Consider the following 22,061-nt stretch of genomic DNA (forward strand, 5'->3'; position numbering starts at 1 on the left):
GTTATAATCACCCTCAGTGGCTTCCCTCCTCCTACTTCTGTCCCTACCCTGCCCGCCCCTCCCTGTGCAGTAGTCACATCGCAGGATCCCTGTTCCTTGGATGACCCCATTATGGTCACACGTCAAGTGATCTCTCTGGTAGCTTGTCCCTGGTTCCTTTCCATCTGACATACTCTTGCTCATCCCACATGGTGCAGTTTAAATGTGCTCTGTACACATCATCACCTAGCACACAGCACATGGCTTGTAGGTCCCACTGGAGTGTGTTTGTCTTTTCCACGCTGAAGTGAGAGCACCTTGGACACAGGACTAAATCTTTCTATTTTGGCATCTGGTACCTTCCACAGCACCTCTGGCTCCCCAGGCTCCCAGTGTTTGAATAAGTGAAACATGTAGAAGACATGGAGATCATTAAGTAACAAGTAGCAGAGAGGGCTGTTATTTCTTTAAAAAAGAAGAAAAAAACATCAGGTATTCTAAGACAAGTACTTGTAGAAGGAACCACTAAAAGCTTTGACTTTTGCAACTGAATGTTTAATGTAGGCTCTCTCTTCTGTGTGCTGGCAGATGGCACTCCATTCAACATAATGGTCAATGTACATTTTTGAGATTTACTATGGGTCTCATGGATGTTTCATCTTTTTTGATTATTAACTACGTTAGTCTTCTAAATATGTATTCTTTAAAAGCTTGTCCTATTTCTCAACGTAATTTGCATGTGTGATACTGCACCCCCTCATTTTATGCTGACGCATTCCCAGTGGGGACATAGGGATCAACTTGCTGGTGTTCCAGTTAGTGCAGACTGTCTAGGAGGCATGTGTCTTAACGCATAAACGGAGGCCCACATTGTTTCCTGAGTTGCCTTCTCCAAAGGGGACAGTTTGGACCGGTGCCCCAGACATTACTAATCTTCTTCTATCTCTGTCCTCCCCCTGCAGGCTGGCCATGTGTGACCCTCTCTGTCCTGGGATTCCTGTACTGCTACTCCCATGTGGGCATTGCCTGGGCCCAGACATACTCCGTGAACTAATGGCGCTGGGCCCCGGTCGGACCTTTTTGCTGGCTTCCAAGACAAATAGTGCTTCACCCTGACCTTGCACCTCAAGGTAACCTCCAGGGGATCAGTGCCTGATCTGCTCATCTTTTGTTGAAGTTACCTCACTCCAAGACTGTAAGCTTGAGCTCTCATAACTTTGGGAACTTAGAGATCATCTTCCCAGCCCAATCATTTTCCTGTTGAGTAAGCTGGGGTCCAAAGCAGTAAAATGTCTTGCCTAACTGCACATGGTGACATTGTGATCCAGAATCCAGTCCCAAGGGCCCTTTGGGTTCTTTCTCCTTTACCAAGAATGAAATGTAATAGACATTTCTTGACTGAGGCATAGAAATTCTGATTAGTGATAGGCCTGTCCTCCACTGGGCAGTATTTCTGAAACATGTTGGGTCAGTGGCATTCGAGTGTCCCCTTCCCCATGTCTTGCAGTGTAGTCTGTAGAACCAGCACTGGGTTTAGCTTCACACTTTAGCTCCTCAGCAGGGAGGTGACAAAGCCACAGCTGTGTTTCTAATTACTGGGTCAGAGAAGACTGAATATGTTCTGTGGCATTGCAAGGAGTCAGTACCCAAGGAGAGCTGTTACTTGAGCTTCATCAGGGTGATCTACATTTGGCTGCTTCTTCCCTAGATTTGCAGAGAAGTATAAACATGACAGTTCCTCTACCTGACAGTTAACTGTTTCCCAATAAAGAAGCAGAATTAAAAAACCAAGGAATAGTGTAACACAGACAGGTGCTATCAGGCAAGTCATAGAGGGTAAAGATAACTTCCTGTGGTCTCTCCTCTCTTCACACAAGTCCCAGCAGTCATCTTCCCCCTGAGCGATTTACACTCCGTGGTTTACCTTGTTTTGTTTTGTTTCAATAAAATGGAGCCTTTTCTATCACATAAATAATTCATATTTTTGTAAAATTGTTTTGAATATTTTTTGAGGAAAATGTTTAAAGTCAAAACACACTTACCGGGCTTCCCTGGTGGCGCAGTAGTTGAGAGTCCGCCTGCCGATGCAGGGGACACGGGTTCGTGCCCCGGTCCGGGAAGATCCCACATGCCACGGAGCAGCTGGGCCCGTGAGCCATGGCCGCTGAGCCTGCGCATCTGGAGCCTGTGCTCCGCAACGGGAGAGGCCACAACAGTGAGAGGCCCGCATACCACAAAAAAAAAAAAAAAAAAAAAAAACAAGAAAAAACCCACACTTACCTAATTCTGAATTATTCACTTTTCTGGAAAGATGCTGACAGGCCATTAATGGCCCCAAGTGGTAGATAATTCAGAATACTAATGTTTGGCTTTGGATTTTTTCTTCTGAGGGGGAAGAGGGTAAGTGAAGCAGTTTCAAAATTTGAATCCAGAGTGTACCCAGTTACGGGAGAATAGAACATCTCAAGCACATGAATTAATCGTCATTGAGTGAAAGGTGCACCTGGACCTGGTCTGTGCCCCGCTGTCTCCCATTAGTCATTTGCTGTTGTGCTTGTGTCCGGGCTGTGGTTATTAGCTCAATGAGGTTTAAACTCCTGGCGCAGGACCATTTTGCTGATGTCCTTTCTTCCTAGCCACTCTGCTTGGAAGAGAGTGGGGAGGGGACCAGCCATGGATGCCGGGGAGGGGACCAGCCATGGATGCCAGGGAGGGGCACACACCGTGTTAGCTGCAGCAAAGGACAGAGGCTGGAGGGAGGCAGGCAGACCAGGGCAGCAGTCGCCTCTGCAGCTGGCTTGGTAAAGGACAGCGGGGAGACAGGCAGGTGAGTCCAAGGTGCTGCGAAGTTTTCAGGAGGGGATGAAGTTGAGGAAGATTGAGCAGTCAGATGAATACAGTAAAACTTCATGGACTCTTAACACATTCAAGATTTGTGGTCTGCCAGAACCCTCTTGGCTGAAGTTTACAGGGGAAAAAGTAGTGTGACGATAATTGAAAGGAAATGTCTAATGCATGTGCATATATAAACAGTGCAAAATATTTTCAACTCTTCAGAGACGCCATTTATATAAAAATAAATAGGCTTATTTACTCATTAAACTATATTGGAAGAGTCAGTGAATATATTTGAAAGTAATAACCCTGAATTTCTTTTAAGCTATTCTATGATTTAGAGTGGTTCTCAGGAATGAGTAAATGATCACTGTCTTTAGCTATATATTTGAGCCCTGGTTAAACAATATGTGGATTATCCAGGACCAGTGTTTTCTTTAACCTCTTGCTTTTCTCCAACTGTGATATGAAAATGATGTCTCTTTTCATGCATATGAGCTCAAATCTTGGAGTTCCTTTAAACGAAAGACTCCTGAGGTGTCTGAGAAGACAGAGCAGTTCCAGCTGAGGAGCATCCAATGCATCGCTTTCCATAGTTATCAGCCCTGGGCCACTTCAAGCACAGGGAAGGGAAACAGCTAGACAGATCCCAAGGTCATTTCTAGCCCCAGGATCCTCCGACTCCAACCTAGCTCTGTGAGCAAACCGGAGAGCTCCAAGCATGATCATCATGATGAGCCTCAAGGAGGCAAGTAAAACATCTGAAGGACAGCAAAATATTGGTCATTTTGACTAATTCTTGGGACCATGCAAGAAGACTGAAAAGTATTTATTTCGTTATTTCCTCAGATTAATTTATTTGAAAAGTGACAGCAGAAGCCTTTTGTTCTACTAAAGGCTGCAGACTTAGAAAGAAAATATATCAATCATATATATAATTGTATAATGGTCTGCATATTGGGAGAACAGTAATTTAGTGGGAGGGGGTTTCCCCTTTGAGAAATTTAGACTGCTCATTGCTTATTTAGGTAATAATATAATTACTGATTAAGTATAACAAATTAACCATAATATAATGAGTTTCTTTTCTAGCACATGTACCAGAACACATCCATACAAAAAGGCCAACTGTGGAGAAACCAGATTATCTTGACGGTCTTGGCCTTTCTCAGTGCATGTTGAGATGCCTCTCTGAGACCCTTCTTCAGGGTAATTGTTTTATTTTAAAAGCAACCAACAAAATCCCTCTTTTTTTATTGTTGAAACCCATTTGTCATCCAAAATGTAGTATCTATTACTTGGCTCTGTGTTACTTAGTCCTTTTGACTAATTATAAAAATCATAGTCACAAAGAAAGATTTTTCATCATTGAGGATATCTAAAGAGTACAATATGTTTAGTGCTTTATTAGGTGAGACTTTTGAAATGAACATCGATCATTTGGAATTTTAAAAAATATCACGCTTAAATTAGTTTTATTATGCTTTTCTGCAATGTAAAAAAATAACAGGGTGTGGGGAGAAAGTCATTAAAAATACTGGATTTATACTGTGGCCCTATGAAATCAAGCAGAGGCCTGAATATGGCTTGCAGATCACAGATTCCTCATCCCTAAGTTGTACTGTCTATAAAAAGAAAAGTGCCATTTTTGAAATGTAGTCCGTTAGTATGAAATAAGGACTCATGTTGGCAGTATTGTGAAGACTCTTGCCATAAGCAGGAAGCAATACCTGTTAAAACCACAGCAGAACTGAAACAGTGCTGGTGTACAGGACTAGCTTAGGGACAAGCGGTCCTCTACCTTAATGGCTTCTGTGACGATTAGTGAATTAAAGCACAGATCAGAACTCATATTGTTGACGCTGAGTCATTCCAAAAAGACTCAGTAAAGTTTTTGACAGTATGTATGTTTTAAAAGGCAGCAAAGCATGAGTACACAAATTTTAATCCAATTGTTCAAGAAAGATTAAAAAGTTCAGTTCTAGGTGGGAAGCCAACTTCAGTTCTGTGTTCAGTGTGTTGTACCACCATTTTCCAGTGATGCCAGGTTTGGAGGGCATCTCTGTACATTTGTATAGCAGATACAGCTCTAGTTCAAGATCATATGGTGAAGCTCCTTCACAACCATTCTCTTGCTTTGCAGTACTTTGACACACAATCTTGGTGTCTCTAGAATTTTAAGTTCTCCGAAAACCAGAGTTATAGGTGCTATCCAAGTGAGAGCTCCCCAGGCTCTTGAAAAGGACTAGAAAGTACCACCTTGTTCTGTCATCATCTTGGGTGCGAACACCCAATTCAATGCCTGGATATTCTATAAAAGGCAAGGCAAAAGCAATCATGTATGATCATGTATAAAATAGTTTATTACCATAATAAATAAAATTAAACTTTTTTTAACAAATATCATTTGTGCTTGTTTAAAAATGTTGAGAAGGGAATATCAATGGAGGGGCCCACCTGTCCCTCTTAACATCCCCAGGCTGCAGTCATACAGTGGAGTTCTGTCAGCGTACTCAGCTGACCACACAAGTAGTCTCAGCTCGTTTGCACTTCTGTTGATTCATGCTCCTTTGGACAAAGTGACAGATGCAAAGGAAGAAGAAAAATCCAATGAAGGATTTGGCAGGACTCAACGGCAAGAGCGTTGATACAAGGAGGAGCCCCAGAATGACGAACTGCTCGTGAGTAGACGTGTCCTCGCAGTGTCAGCGAGATGTCAGATGTGGGTCTCCAACAGATGCACAAATACGGCGTCTGAATATTGAGAATACATTCATCGTGGGGGGGGGCGGGTTTGCATCTTTCTTTGCATAAAAGCAGTTCATATCCTGATACAAGATTCGTGAACGTCTCATTGAACAACTAATGGATCTGTTGGCTGACTCGGAAGTCAAAGAGACAGTGGCTCTAAGAAAAGTTTAATGGTGGGCAGGGAGGGCACCCACCGGTCCGGCACCTGCAGGGTATTCAAGTCCAGTTCTAAAGGTTCCCGAATAAGTCTGATATGCTCGCATGAGAATGAAGTTTCATTTGAAACTAATTTAAGCAGGAGGCAAGTTCACATTGATTCTTTTGAACTGTGAGGGGTGGAAATGAAAACATCTCAACAGGAACATGATGGGTGAGAAAATGGTGCCGCCTCTGATGGCTGCGGCTAGTGCTGGGAGGACAGTGAAATCTCGTCCAGTTGGAGGGCACGAGAGCTGGTGAAGGTTATTTTTATCGAAGCGAGCAAGAAGGCAGTACAATGATGGAGTGACAGAAGAGAGGCTGTCCGGGGGCCCGAGTGTGCCCTCAGTGGGCCTCCTCTTTAAGCAACACTAAGTGAGGAGGGAGGAGAGGAAAGAGCATTGGCAGCTCCATCGCAGTTGGAGTGCCATTCAAGGGTCTTAAGGCTAAACATCTTTATTGCAAAACACTGTACAATCTATGCATCAAGCGCACATCCACTTGTATGTCCACCAGGGCTCCTAAAATTTCCCAGAGGGTGCGTGTGCAAACTGGTGGTCAAGGCAGCAAGGGGAGACGGGGCTCTTCCTACACCTACCTGGTATTTCTAAGGCATTCATTCACTCCCCACAGGCTTGGGCACAAAGCTTAACAGCTGGCTTATGGCTTTCCCCTTCCACCTAAGGATTCAGGAGAGGAAGGTCGCTGGATGGGGTGGTGTGATGGGGGTGCATTTTTACTCTGAGCTGTGCTAACTCCACTTCTGAAAGAGGATTCCAGGAAAGGGCCTGCTGGTTGTCCAGCAGCAGCGCAGAGGATGATCTAGAAGGCTGAGGGTAAAACAAGCCCAGGAATTGGATAACAAGAAATGGGAACAGCTTTGAAACGCTAGGGCCCGTGTTGTTGTAGCATCAGAGTTTTTAGAAGCCATTGGTTGCCTACCACTAGCTACAAACCCTTTGCCCACAGATTTAATCTGAGGTCCAGAATATAAAGAAAAGTCTTAGAAAGAATCAAGCCACGGGGCGTGAGTGCGAGGGAAGGGGATGGATGAAGGTGGAGATACCAAGACTGTGCACTGGACCAAGGCTTCTCAACCAGATGGCTGCCTCCTGTTCCTTCCTATGGGAATCTCGTCATAGCCAGTGGGGGAGCCTTTGTAGGTATATGGAACGGCAGCACTCATTGCTGGAGACGGCGCCTCCACCAAGAACAAGCACTCCATCTTGTTGACCGTCTTATTTCACCGACTCACCCCTCACTCCCACAACTGCAGCCGAGGCGGGGGTGGGAGTGGCTGTGTTCAGCAACCAGCCAAGTGGTAGGGGAAGGACCTCCTACTCTAAATAGCCTGTCAGGGGACTCTGGGAAATGGAGCCTCCCTATGAATGACATTCAAAGTAAGGAATTGATGTAAGAGATCAAGTAACCAGCAATTACTCTGCAATGGTATAACGACATGTCCCCCTCCCTCGAAAAGAAAAAAATAGCTCAGGTAAATCTACATCTCTCAGCGTAACTTTTCTAAAGTCTAAAGGTTGGGTCCAATACCCAAATACCTTTTGTTTCCCTAATCTCTCTCCAGCCACCAGATAACGGTTTATAAGCAGAAGGCTGAGTCAGTGGTATCTGAAGCTCGTGGTTCTTGCTTGGGAAGCCAGAGCAGCATCTGGGCAAGGGTGTAGGTAGTTAGTACAAAGCAGCCCACGGCCAAGTGCATGTCATAAAAATGCAAGGTTTGGCTCATTTAAAAATGTTTTTGTTTTTGTTTTTTTTCCAGAGAAAACCATTATAGCAAAAATCCCTAAAATCCTTAAACCCTTAAGGGGAGAAGAATAAAAGCATATACAGCCATACCTGTGGTACGCTGTCACCCCCAGGAGCATGGGTTGCAGGCCCTGTGACCCCAAGATGAGCAGATCCGGGCTTCTCATCACTAGCCCAGTTTGAATCCTAGGAGTTGATCAAGCAGTACATTCACCAAGCATTATTTTCCCCAAAAAACAGGTCTGGACTTCAAAGCCTCACATATTAGCATCTTTGCCCTTCAGAACCAGCTGGGGAGTCATTTCTTAATAGACACCTGTACCCCCTCAGGCAGAGCTGGAGGGAAGGGCCTGCAGGGTGCTGGGCAGGTGCTTCTGAAGTTGGATGTTGCAGTTATCAGGGCCCTCGCCCTGCCTTACAAGTAGTGAGTCCTAAACTCTGGAAGCAAGTTGACGAGCATGTTTAAGGAATGGCAAACTGGAACCATTGAGGGGCAGCTAGCAGATGGGATTCCAGATATTTTACAGCCTCAGCCCCGAAGACTAGTTGGCAGCTTCTCAAGTTAAAGAGGCTGAAAGCCCCACGGCTTACCCAGAGTCATTAACAGTCATGACTCCCGGCCCTGGGAAATATCACTTCTTCTTTGTATGCTGCCATCGGAGGCTGAATCTAATAATGTCTCAGCCTCGGGAAGTATCGGGGCACCCCTGTAAGCCTCGCGGAAGAAGCTGCATGAGTGTGTGGGGCCTCTGGGGAAGGACTCTCACGCTGACCTTTCAGACTCTGCTCCCCAAGGCCGTCTGTGCCAACCCTGGCAGCCAGGAGAGGACAGCCCCACTCTGCACAGACAACTGAGGTCCAAGTCCTGGGTCATGCCATGGCCACTGAGCAGGACTAAAGAGAGTGGGTAGGCTCAGACAGGAGGCTTTCAGAAACACTAGATATCTTTGGTAGGGCAGGCCGTGACCTGTCGGGATCCCTTCAGTACTGAGGGACATCAACATTGGGATCCAGAATCCCTGCTGCAAAGCAATGCCAGGCAGAGGTGCTAAGGACGGGATTGCCACAGCATCACATGTGCAGAAGGTCAGTGCCCTAGATGATTCCATGCTGTCACTAATCCAGATCACCTGCACTCCTAATTTCACTCTCTCAAAGCTGAATTTTTAGAGCTGACCTTCCAATCTTACTTATCAATGTTTAGGGTCCTGACCCCTCTCTCCACTTTGTCTGGGAGAGATCTCTTTCCTTTCTCAGACACCACTGAAAGGAGCCCAAGCACACGAATAACCTGAACCCAGGGGACTATGAGGCAGTGGGCAGTCCCGAGCATCATGGCATAGGGACTTGGATGGCCCATAGGTGGCTCGGTGATCATCATTCTAAGCTCAGGCCTTCCTCGTGGACCACTGCCCTACAGCCACCTCTCTCCATCACTTTACAGAGGCAGTCTGGAAACTCCTGCCTCTTTCTCTTTTTCCAGCTCCTGAAGCCACTACAATCACAGCCCTGCAATCTCATGGTTCCTCTTGAAGTCCTACTGACTTTAGTATGAGATAAAGAGATTAGCTTAAAAATAAGGCCAAGCACGGCTCCCGAGTGTCCTAGAATGAACCCATGCCGTGGACAAAATACAAACTTCTCTAGGACAATCCCAACAAGAGTCATAATAGAAACACAGCACTCACTACAATCATTTTTCTGAGGTCATGTGTGTGTGTCTGCTTTGCTAATAAAGCAAATCTGGGCTCATCACCCTTCCTGCCGATGCCCCATACCCTGAGGAATGCCACAGGAACACTTGGGAAGAGGTCAAGAAGGAAAAGAAGCAAAGGGCCTGTGTGATGAGGCCAGTGGCATGGAGCCGGGCCAGAGATTCATCCGGGGCCTCCAGGGCCCTCCCCTTCCACTATCCCATAGGAGCAGGGTGCAGACCATAGCCCAGAGAATCTCTGGATCGCCACCGCCCCTCTCCAGCTCTTACACTTGGCTCATTTCTTTTGGGAAAGGAGACCTGAAGATTCCCGGCTCTAGGTGTCTACAGGAGGCACCCAAAGCACCTCAGCTGCTTTTTGGCCTTAACCATTAGTGACAGAAAGTCGAAAGGCTCTACCCTACCCTCCCTGTCCCTCAAGCTCCCCTTGTCCCGAGCTTGTTACAGATGACTACAGTAGGGAAATAGACGGTGACCTCAGACACAGGCTGTCCAAGAGCAGGGAATGCTGGGAACTCCCTGTGCCCACCACAGTCTCCGGCGGTCCTGGCAAAGGAGCCCAGCATGGTAATATACACGAGGGGTTCTCGGTGCTCTCCCACCAATCCCCAATGGCTGCTGTTCTTTCCTGGTAGTTTTCATCTTTTACAAATATCATGGCAGTAAAAAATTAAAAATGAAGGAAAATACCCTTTAGACGGCACGCCTCCTCTTCCAAAATTGTGCAAAGACAGTTCAGATGCAGCTGCCGTCTTGCAGGGTGGTGGCACACTCCTCTTCCCGGATCTTCCCCCAGATAGAGAAAAGGAGAGAGCGTGCCTAAGCGACTGGTCCCACTTGGATTTTCTGTCGGGAAGAGCCTAATTTGAAAGTTGTTGGTCATGTAGGTGTGTGTGGTAGAGGTGATGTCTATAGGGCAGGAGGGCATAGGGTGTTTTGTCTTCGACTTGTTTTTTTCAGCAGACCTCTCAGCTCGCTCCAAAAATGTCCCTCTCTGATCCTGGGGACTGGGGCCTCGATATTTCAAACAGCTCCTGAGGAGACTGAGAGGATCTTCTGGAAGTTAATATCCTGAGTATCTCAGAGAGCTGGTTCTCAATGTTCGTCATTTTGGTGTTCAAGGCCTTGATGTCCTCCTTCAGCTCGTGTTTCACCTCCAGGACGGTGGCCTGCAGCGTCTGCTCAGGGATGGGGTAGAACGAATGCTTGACCTCGGCCAAGATGGGGCTCCGGTCCTGGGGGCTCCTGGCCTCGCCCACGCTGTCCAGACGCAGGTCGCTCTTGGTGATGCCACTGTCACACGAGTCTGTCTTCTTGAGCGTGGCCTCGCCGCTCGCCTTGGTCCTCTCGGGGAGCGTCTCCATGGACTCGGCCTTGGACACCTTGCTCCAGTCCTCAGCTTTCCCGCAGGAGTCCTTGAAGCGGGCCCAGCCCTTGCGCTTGGCCCAGTCACCCCCGCCGGCCTTGGGGCCCAGGCACTCGGCCCCCGGCGGCGCCTGCAGCCTGGCGTGGTCCAGCCCCGTGGATGCGGCGGCCGCAGGGAAGGCCACGGGCGTAGCAGGGCTCTCACGGACGGTGACGACGCTGGCCTTCACCAGGCCGTGGTGGGTGTGCTCGGTGAGGATGCTGCCCTTCTCCACATCCAGGTCGTCCAGGTTCCGGCCACCCCTCTCTGCGGCCAGCCTGGCCTCCTTCTGCTGCCGGAACCTCTGGAAGAGCCGCCGGACAGGGTGGTCCGGCGGCAGGATCAAGGGGGCCTCGTTCTTCCGTTTCATGCGCTCTTCCTCCTCCCGTTTCACATCACTGATCTTCCGGAACACGATCTGGAGGGAGACAGAATGACACGCCCTGTTAACCCAGCTGTGGCATCAGCGAAGCTCGGCCCCTCTGCCCATCACAGGCCTGGTGTCCAGCCCCAGCCCTAAGGGAGGGGGCTCACAGTCCAGTCACATCCCTGCAAGGCCTCCAGGTCCTTGCTCAGTGACTGCCATCCCTTTCCTTTTCTGACCCTCGTTCCCACCTCTCCAACAGCGAGGAATTGACTCCTGCTGTCATCCTCTTCAACAGAAACAAACCCCCAACCTTTCCATCTCTACAGGCCTAGAGGTTGGAGATGCCAAGTGGCCTCCTCCCAGGAGACTGTCCTGGCCTCTGAGCCTGGGTCCCCTTTAACCCGTTCTGGCCTGCAATTCAGTATCACCTGGTAAGCTTTCCAAAAATCATTTCTCTGACCCCACCTCAGACCTACTGCACTAAAAATCACCAGATGGGAAGCCCTTGAATCTGTAACTTAAAAGGCTCCCCCGGGGCTTCCCTGGTGGCGCAGTTGTTGAGAGTCCGCCTGCCGATGCAGGGGACACGGGTTCATGCCCCGGTCCGGGAGGATCCCACATGCTGCGGAGCGGCTAGGCCTGTTGAGCCATGGCCACTGAGCCTGTGCGTCCGGAGCCTGTGCTCCACAACGGGAGAGGCCACAACAGTGAGAGGCCCGCGTACCGCAAAAAAAAAAAAAAAAAAAAAAAAAAAGGCTTCCCCGGTGATTCTGATGCACTGAAGTTCTACACCACAGTCCTGGGCAAGAAAGTTCAGCCAAGTTCCCAGGCAGGGTGATGGCTAAGACTGCCCTTGTCATCTGCAGATCTGGACCCTAAGTGAATGCAGTTGGCTGTGAAAAGTACATGCTGATCTCACATAGAAACCCTCCCTGTCATCAGGGAGCTTACGGGAGAAGAAAGTCCCGTGACCTTAATGTTACTTCATATATTTCTTACGACGACACTATAAGGTCAGAGGGACACATATTGTTATCCCCATTTTAGAGGAGAGGAGATTAAGGCTCAGAGTAGCTAAATGTCACATAACAGGTATCCTCTAAGACAAGCAGTTAAGCCCCAGACCCATTCAATGTCCAACAGGTTCTTCCTGACGATGACAATGCTTCATGCAGTGGATGGACAGCCAGCCAACAATACTGTCACAAGACTCTGGATCTCAGTGCAGCATAAGCCACATATTACAGGGTTTCCCTTGGGCCAGACTCTGGATCTCAGTGCAGCATAAGCCACATATTACAGGGTTTCCCTTGGGCCGACATCCGATTATGGGAAAGCCCTGTAATTTCTGACTTATGTTGAATGTAGCAGGTACACTCAGGGGCATGTCTGACTCATCCCATACCTGAACTTGTAAGAAAGAAGCAACCTGAAATAGGTCATTTTTAAACTATAAATGCTGGTTTGGGGACCAGAGGGATTGAGATCCTTGAGAAGTAGGGGAGAGGTCTGTGGAAGGGAGAGGGGCAGCTTTTCCATCATCACAATCTGGACAGCCCTGTGTGGGCAGCCTCTGACCAGCCCAGAACCTGCCCCAAAGACTTGATGCAGGACCCCCAGCTCTTGGGGAGGCACATGTGTTGGCATGCCCAGAGCCTGGGCTTTGAGGTCAGACAGAATTAAGTCCTAGCTCTGCCAATTAGCTGTGTGATCTCAACAGGTATCTTAACTTCTGAGTCTCTGTTTCCTCCTTCAAAAGTGGGAAAAATCCCTCCTTTTCTGACTTGATGTAAAGCCAACAGAAGAGTACTTACGTGAAAGCACTGGCTAACTGTGAACGCTCAAAATGAATCCTCCTGTCCCCACCATTTCAAGGCCTCTGCTTTTTGTTTTTTAACTTGTAGACACATACAATATGTGACTAATTCTACCTCCTCCAGGAAGGCCCCGCCCCACCCCACCCGGGGCTCTCGGATGGCACCACTCATTAGGTTCTCAGATATGACCGACAACATGGTCATTTTATATAAAGTGCCAATAAATACAGAGGAACCCAACAAACACTGAATTGCGTGCTTGATGCCAGTGATCAGTCAGCAGATTGTTGGCAGACTGGAGGCTCACCTGTCATGTGACTTCTCCATCAAAGCTTCTATCACTGGATGCCTTGACACTAACAGGTGGGTAGGACGGAGCAGCCACCCCTCTTGTCACCTGGCTAAATCTTCAAGCCACATTACTTGGGTCCCAGTGAGTGGCTTTCTGACCTCCACTGGACAGCATTTCTCCCAGCCCTGCCCTTATCCATCCTCTGCCCTGCCCAGGGTTATGTAATTTCATAACCCTGTCTCCCCAGGTCCTTTTCAGCCATACCCCATGTGCTCCTGTAGTCTGGATCCTGCAGGTCCAAGCCATGGCACTCAGGAGAATCCCATCCACTCTGAAGAGGACCCTAATTGAAGGCATCATAGGGATGGAGGGATGACGATAAGTAGAGTGATCAGGACCTTGTCTGTCTGTCCTCCCAGTGCTCTGAGTTGGCAGTCTTCCACCTCCATTCTCTGTTCCGGCAATGGACCCTGATCACCAAGAGGAGTCCAAATCCTCCTCACACCAAGGCCCAACTCAAACAGCACCTCCTCCAGAAAGCCTTCTTTGATTCCATGGAGCTCTAAGTCATCCTCCCACCTCCCAACCCCAACGGCCCTTGCTGTGCTCACACCACTCTTCTGCCCTAATTACTATCTTGCATCCACTTGTAGTAGTGATGCCGTCTGTTGCCTCCCCTACTCACATCCCTTCTTAGAGAAGGGAGGAGGGGCAAATGGGATAAGAAAGGAAGGTGAGACAGAGAGGAGGAATGAGAAAAAGAGGGAGGAAGGGAGAACATATGACAATGTAAATATACCCCGAAGAGATGATGGCATTTAGAGCCGTTTGCTCTGGTCCTGCCTTTATTCTGAAGGACATCTGATTCTTAGCAATATCCCCCTTTTTACTTGAGCTCGTTTGGGTGGGGTTCTATTCCTTGCAAGCAACAAGTCCCAAACAAGATACCAGTTACTTACGTCCATACCTTAGCCCCTCTGAAGGCTCCCTGCAGGTCTAGCACTGTACTTTGCATGTCACATTGTGTCTTTTACTTTTTAAAAATTTATTACCTACCCTAAGAGCAGGGATTGTCTGTTTTGTTCACTATTTCAAGCACTTAGAAAGTACCTGACACCTAGGGGGTCCTCGATAAATATTTGTAGAATGGATGAATAAATGAATGGATGAAAAACAGATAAATATGCGCTAATGAATCAATGTTAGAATGTCTTAACCTGGAAAGATGAAATCACAGAGGTCATAATGTTATAAAAGGAAGAGATTGGCTCAGAACACACAGGGTCCTCTTAACAGCTCTCTCAACATCAAAGGTCAGGCGGCCCTTGAGACCGGAAATGAGATGTTTTAAGACTAAAGAAAAGGAAGTACTTCTCCAGATATTGGGGAGTCAACCCCAAAATTTCTTATACCAAGAGGTTGTACGGTGAAGTATGAAGTATACCAGTAGGCTTACAAATGCTTAGTATGCATCCATGGCGGATATTTGTGACAGGAAATGGTAGCTCCTTCTTGAGGGCGTGGAAATACTGGGCTCTTCAACCAAATGCCTCATGGGGGTCAGAAACCTGGACCAGGGGCCAGGGGCCTGGCCTGGGCAGCATATTCAGATGTTGTGGCTCCATCATCAGTGGGGTCAGTTTAGCACTCACGGGCTGGGGCTCTCCCGGGGAGGGGACGTGGGTGTCTGGGTCTGTGCTGACTCTTCTGAAGCTTCTTGGCTTTTCCTAAAGGGTCATCTTGTGTGCCTGGGGTAGCCCCACCTGAACATCACTGGCTCATCCAATGGGCAAGTAAACTAGGGAACATCTTTCTGCCCTGCAGAAATGACTGAGCCTGCCTTTGAGAATCAGCAAGTAAAATTAGCATTCCCCCAAGGGGACCAGAGCCGATGTGGTCTAACAGCTTTTCTAGTCTGAGGTCTAGGCCTCTGCTTACTAGCTTCAGCTGATATTTTGGAGAAATTAGTCATGGAGTCTTCATCTCCAGAGGCAGCTGTGACCCGGCATTTGACCAAGTATTTTAGATCTAAGGACAACTGCTCTTGAATTTTTCTTTTATTTAAACTTGGATCTTCCTGTGGAAGACAATCCACTGTCAATGGGAAGAGCCTGGACTAGGAGTTGGAAGATGGGAGTGCTCATTTCACCCCTGCTGGGCCCTGAGCAAGCCGCTTCTTCGCACCCACCCTCACCAGTGGGACAACCTCCTCCCTCAGCTCCCAGCAGAGTTGTGCCAGGTTTTCTTTCTTTCCATTTTCCTGTTACATATTGGGCTTCAATGTAAGATTTCATCCCAGGAAAGGATTCTGTGGCCTGAACTATCATTATGAAAACCACTGGATGAGATCATCTCTAAAGTCCCTTTGAGAATGAACAATTAATGATTTTAATAATACAGTACTTTGTGTTGTGTTTTCTAGCATATTCCACATACTCAAGTGCATCATCTCATTTAAGCTAAAGTTCCTGGGAGGTGTGCAAGGACTTCCTCCACAATCTGACAGTGGAGGAGACTGGGGTTTAGGTGGTAGGGTGGCCTGCTCAAGGTCACACAGCTAAGCAGAAGCAGAACTTCAGGGTATTGGCCAGTGCTCTTGCCTTGACATCACCTTTCTTCACATCAGCAGTCCGTAGACAGGGGCCACATCAACAGAGAGGTGCCAGGGTCTGTCTGGAGAGGTTATTACCAGGGACCCCAACTAATCACCCACTGGGGAGGCCCAGCCCTAGAGACAGGCTAACACTGGTCCAGGGACCACTGATGGGATAGGTCTGGATCCTCCCTAGCCAGACAGAGTCCTGCCAGCCCACAGGGGTGCCTGATGTGTTGGGCATGGGAGGCCCATGCTGAATGCTGAGCAGCTCATGACTGACTGTATATGGGGAGACAGAGAATGCCCCAGGGCAGAGGTGGCTGCTGTGCCTCACTCATCTATCTCCACGTTCTTCTGAAGGCTCAGCAAGCAATGGCCTAGAGCCTGGGAGGCCGTTAACAAACAGTTGTTGAGCTGAACTGAATTGACACCCAGCTCTTCAAACTGCAGGGCTTCCTGAGCAGTTATTTTCAAGTTTGTCTGAAAAAGTAATCCCACTGGAAGCTGAGGTGAGTCAGGACCATCAATTGCCTCTTTTGGGTTGCATTTAAGGAGGGCCCAGTCCCTCTTGAGCCCCTTTAAGACCAGACCAAGGGGAGGAGTCCCCTCAGGGTCACTGAGCAACAGGGTCCCTGCAGCACATGTAGGGGAAAGACAGCCCTGGGAGGGAAGTGGGCCACCTAGAGTTCCGACAGCACAGAGAACGGGAGTCCAGTTGCTTAAAAGAGCTTAGATTGGGGAGTAAAAAGATTTACATAATGTCAATTCTCAGTGGTTTGCATAAATAGAGACTGACGTATGAATCACAGAAAACCATAGATAAACCAAAAGGGATTTATTTTGGTTTTAACTGAATTCAGACACATGGCCCAAATCTGAAACACACAGAGAAGAGTAGAAAGAACACAGGCTTAGAGTGGTCCCAGCTCTGCTGCTGACTGGCTGCTATATGACCTTGGGCAAGTCATGTCCTTGCTTGGCTGGACCAGAACAACAGTTCTCAAATCTAGCTGCACTTCAGAACCACCTGGAGGAGGTGTTGTTATCTACTGAGGGAGAATTTCCCGTGGCAGGGTCAGAAACTGGCATTTGCAACAAGCTCCCAGGTGATTCTGACCTAGGCAGCCCAGGCCAGATCTGCTGACTAGGGACTCAGAACCCCAGGACTGATGACTGGTGAGATCACTGCCACTCTGCTGTCCTCCATGTGAGCACATGCTGAAGCATAAGGTGCTAAATGTGCCCGGAGTGGGGAGGGGGAGGGTGGAGTCACGTGGAACATGAACACAAGCTTTGGATCCCAGACAGACTTGGGATCATGGTCCCCAAGCCTCAGTTTCTTCCTCTGTAAAAGCAGATAAAGCTATTGATTTCATAGGGCTATCACGGGCATAAGGTTGGATTATATAAGTAAACTCTTAAGAAGAGTACCTGACATTTACTAGTTGCTGAGTAAATGTATTATGTATCATTCTTTGTGGGGATGACCCTTGAGATGATTCTAGAAGGATGAGCTGGAATTGGGAATAAAAGGTGAAAGATTTGGGCAAAGGTGCTCACACAGGGAAAAATACATGTAATGGCACAAAGGCAGAAAGGCCACCCAACAGAGAAAAATGTCTTTGTGGTAGTAGTCCCAGTGGGAGGGGCTGATTTTGTTAAATTTTTGACTTTGTTAAATGTGTGCTATCTCATGACATCCTCATAGCAGCCCCAGCAGGTGGGGAAAGTCATTATCCTCATTTTTTTTTTTTTTTTTTTTTGCGTTATGCGGGCCTCTCACTGTTGTGGCCTCTCCCCTTGCGGAGCGCAGGCTCCGGACGCACAGGCTCAGCGGCCATGGCTCACGGGCCTAGCCGCTCTGCGGCATGTGGGATCTTCCCAGACCGGGGCACGAACCCGTGTCCCCTGCATCGGCAGGCGGACTCTCAACCACTGCGCCACCAGGGAAGCCCTATCCTCATTTTTTAAATGAAGAAACCAAGCTTAGAAAGGGTAGGTGACCACCTAAGGATACTCAGACAGTGGAGCTAAGATTCAAACCTCAGCCATCTGAGCCCCCATCCATGCCCATGTTCTAAGCCATTCTGCTAGGAAAAGGCCTTGGTTTTAGGGAAAAGGGTGATTTTCTCTCACATACGTTGATAACCTCCATCCCTGCCCCACCACCTCTCTCCACTAGTTTCTCTTACTCCCAGTCCATCAGCAAGTTCTCTAAAGAATCCAGGGACAGAACTGTGAAGCAGAGAGATCGGGCCAAGGTGAGGGGAGAAGCCATGAAGCCGAGGCTCTCAGAGCTTTTAAGGAGAGGACTCACTAGGTACATTAGGACCTATTAGTGTGGTCCTTTAATTTATCAGGATGGGGGTGTAACTTAGCGTGAGAGTCAGGCTTTGATTGGTCAAGGCAAGAAAGAGGAGCTGTAAGACATATGAGCTGAGTGTTTTGGTTACTGGGAAGATCTTGCCTCCTTGCACAGTGGTGAGGTCACCAGTTACCCTCAGGGCACAGCACCGGATAGGAGGAACAGGAATGCAGAGGTCCCAGTGGACTTTATCCATGAAGAATCTAGAGGTTAGAGGTCCTCTGCTCTCAAGTGGCCTGGTCCAGTGGCTCTCAGAGTGCGGCTGAGAGGCCAGCCCCTCCCACCACCATGCAACATCTGCACTTTCTTCTGGCATTAATCAAGAATGACCTTGTCCCTTAGGGACCATGACCATGATCCCTTAGTGACATCCCATGAGGACTGGCATCATCTCATTCACTCTTGTAAGGGCCCCCACTGAGAACGAGAGGATCAGCAAGGTCTTTTGTTGACAGACTGGCCTGTGTCTGAAAGACTCCTACAGATGCACCTGTTCCTGTCTTCAGGAAGATTCAAACCCAAGAGGAGTGAGGATCTCTTCTTCTCAACACCACCAAGTGAAGGAGATACATCCCTTGTTTGCTGCTCAGAGAAGAGATGGCACTGCTGTGTGGGAGCCACTGGCCTCTGGCCTTTCACTAGGGCCATATTTGCCACTCTCTTCCTTGCTTTGTGCTCCCTCAGTGTAGGAGACTGAATTACAGACACCAAAAGATATGTCCATCCAAACCTCAAAATGTGATGTTACTTGACATAAGGGTCTTTGCAGATGTAACAAGGTAAGAATCTTAAGGTGAGATCATTCTGCATCAGGGTTGGCCCTAAATCCAAAGATAAGTGTCCTTCTTAGAGACAGAAAAGAGAAGACACAAAACACAGAGCAAAAGGTCATGTGAAGATGGAGGTAGATGCTGGAGTTTTGTAGCTGCAAGCCAAGAAATGCCAAGGATTGCTGACAGCAACCAAAAGCTAGGAGAGAGGCATGGAACGATTCTTTCTCAGAGCCTCCAGAAGGAGCCAACCCTACAGACAACTTGGTTTCAGACTTCTGTCCTCCACAACTATGAGAGAATAAATTTCTGTTGTTTTAAGCCACCCAGATGGAGATAATTTGTAATGGCAGCCCTAGGACTCGGTTCCTTTACAGCTTCTTCTTCCTCCCATCCCCTAAGTGTGGTCCTCCCCCAAAGCCCCGCCCTTTGCTCTCTGTGCTCCATGAGGTCTTTCTGCTTCAATGCTCACCTCACCTTCATGCAGCTAAGAGCCAACAGAGGTGCTGACAAGACTGGTACAGATGCCCACCCTGCTGTGACCCTGAAGAAATTTCTTGATCTTTCTAAGCCTCAGTTGTCTTCTCAACAAAAATTCCTACTTCCAACCTTGCTGCAGTGATGCAGTGAAGTGACACTTGTGAGAAACCTCTCCCTCCCTTCACATTCACAAAGTAATGTTGCTTTTCACTCCAGCCCCAGCTCTAAACCTGAATTTTCCCACACACGGTACGGCTATATCGACGTCTCGTAGACCTTTCAACCTCTCCCAGCCAAAGCAGTCTCTCTTCCCACCTGTCTTTCCTCAGTGTGAGCCAAGTCACCAATCAAGCAGGAAGAAATGGGGCCAAATGTGGAGCTGGTGACATGCCTCCCCCATCAGAGTTGCTCCAGTGCTAAGACAGGTAGACCAGCGTTCAGCCTCCAACACTCCCTCAACAACACCTCCCCCCTGTCTAGGGAAGCACTAATCATGACCTTTGAAATCAAGTTAACACTATGCTGTCTCATGATTGCACAGGAGAACTTAAGAAAGTGGAACATGCACAGAACTAGGACAAATAATCCTAAAATTTATATGGAACCACAAAAGACCCAGAATTGTCAAAGCAATCCTGAGGAAAAAGAACAAAGCTGGAGGCATGGCCCTTCCAGACTTGAGACAATGCTACAAAGCTACAGTAATCGTGGTGTGGGTGCAAAAACAGACATATAGATCAACGGAACAGAATAGAGAGCCCAGAAACAAACCCACACACCTACAGTCAATTAATCTACAACAGAGGAGGCAAGAATATACAATGGAGAAAAGACAGGCTCTTCAGCAAGTGGTGTTGGGAAAGCTGGACAGCTACATGTGAATCAATAAAATTAGAATGTTCTCTAACACCATATAAAAACATAAACTCAAAATGGTTTAAAGACCTAAATATAAGACATGACATCATAAAACTCCTAGTGAGAACATAGACAAAACATTCTTGGGACATAAATTGTAGCAATATTTTCTTAGATAAGTCTCCCAAGGCAAAAGAAATAAGAGCAAAAATTAACAAATGGGACCTAATCAAACTTAAAACCTTTTCCCATTAAAGGAGACCATCAACGAAACACAAAAAGACAACCTACAGAATAGGAGAAAATATTTGCAAATGAGGTGACCGACAAGGGCTTAATATCCAAAGAATACAGACAGCTCATACAACTCATTATAACAATAAAAGAAAAAAACCTTCAACCCATCAAAAAACGGGCAGAAGACCTAAACAGACATTTCTCCAAAGAGGACAGATGGCCAACAGGCACATGAAAAGATGCTCAACATCATTAATTATCAGAGAAGTGCAAATCAAAACCACAATGAGGTATCACCTCACACCTGTCAGAATGACTTCATCAAAAAGTCTCCAAGTTATAAATGCTGGAGAGGGTGTGCAGAAAAGGGAACCCTCCTACACTTTTGGTGGGAATGTAAATTGGTGCAGCCACTATGGAAAACAATATGGAGGTTCCTCAAAAAATTAAAAATAGAGCTACCATATGATCCAGCAATCCCACTCCTGGGTATATACCCTGAGAAAACCATAATTCAAAAAGATACATGCACCCCAGTGTTCATAGCAGCACTATTTACACTAGCCAAGACATGGAAACAACCCAAGTGCCCATCAACAGATGACTGGTTTAAGAAGATGCGGCATACACACACACACACACACACACACACACACACACACACACACAATGGAATATTACTCCATTAAAAAGAATGAAATATTCCCATTTGCAGTAACATGGATGGATCTAGAGAATATCATACTAAGTGAAGTAAGTCAGACAGAGAAAGACAAATATTATATGATATCACTTACATGTGGAATCTAAAATATAATACAAGTGAATCTATATACCAAATAGAAACAGACTCACAGACAGAAAACAAACTTACGGTTGGTTACTAAAGGGGAAAGAGAGTGGGAGGGAGAAATTAGGAGTATGGGATTAACAGATACAAACTATACATAAAATAGATAAGCAACAAGGATTTACTGTGTAGCACAGGGAACTAATTTCAATATCTTGTAGTAACCTATAATGGAAAATTATATATATATATATATATATATATATATATCTCAATCACTTTGCTGTGCACCTGAAACTAACACAATATTGTAAATCAACTATAATAATTTTAAAAAAGTGGAAGATGAACTGCAACTTGCAGAAATCGAACCCACCAAATACCTCCCTGTCTGAGGGTTCAGCTCATTGCCCTCCACCCCCTTCAACCTTATAGTCCTGCACAATCCTGCTTATCATGGCTTTGGAAAGTTGGGACCAGGTTTATCTCCACCCTAGGCATAGTCTTCTGAATATTCCTTTTGCCTTCCGGCCTGGAAAATAGGGAAAAGGGTCTGTCCTGAAAACAGCAGCAAGGGGAGCCCAGCGTCGGGAGAGACAGGCGAGCGCTGAAACTTGACATTTCATCACCACCTTACATCTGAGTCACTCTCCAATGCTGCTCCTCCCTTCCTCAGCTGAGCCTTCAACACAAGTAGCGCCTAACACCAACCAGGCATTCAACAAAGGACCAGATATTGGGCTAAGCACTTTGTACACATCTGTGACTCACTCCTCACAGCCACCCGGTGAAGTGGATATGGAAGTCATTCACCCACAGGCCAGTCTGCACCTGATGTAT

General features: G+C 47.3%; 2 protein-coding genes across 3 annotated transcripts in view; one reads left to right on the top strand and one right to left on the bottom strand.

Moving 5' to 3' along the window:
* Window positions 1–2,215, top strand: part of HHAT (hedgehog acyltransferase) — a 378,452-nt gene extending 376,237 nt beyond the window's left edge. The window contains exon 12 of the mRNA XM_081223558.1: window positions 942–2,215. Within this exon, the coding sequence (XP_081079684.1) occupies window positions 942–1,033 (92 nt within the window). The 3' untranslated portion in view covers window positions 1,034–2,215. The remainder of the gene's footprint in view (window positions 1–941) is intronic.
* A 7,936-nt stretch (window positions 2,216–10,151) lies between these two features.
* The window catches only part of KCNH1 (potassium voltage-gated channel subfamily H member 1), a gene marked incomplete at its 5' end in the record, with an annotated part of 415,511 nt that continues 403,601 nt past the window's right edge, over window positions 10,152–22,061 (bottom strand). For both annotated transcript variants that reach the window (XM_081224401.1, XM_081224400.1), the window contains one exon: window positions 10,152–11,067. In XM_081224401.1, coding sequence (XP_081080527.1) covers window positions 10,213–11,067 — 855 coding nt within the window. In that variant the 3' untranslated portion in view covers window positions 10,152–10,212. The remainder of the gene's footprint in view (window positions 11,068–22,061) is intronic.

Source organism: Mesoplodon bidens (genome assembly GCF_964165515.1).
Source record: "Mesoplodon bidens genome assembly, chromosome: 2".
Taxonomy (NCBI): Eukaryota; Metazoa; Chordata; class Mammalia; order Artiodactyla; family Ziphiidae; genus Mesoplodon; species Mesoplodon bidens.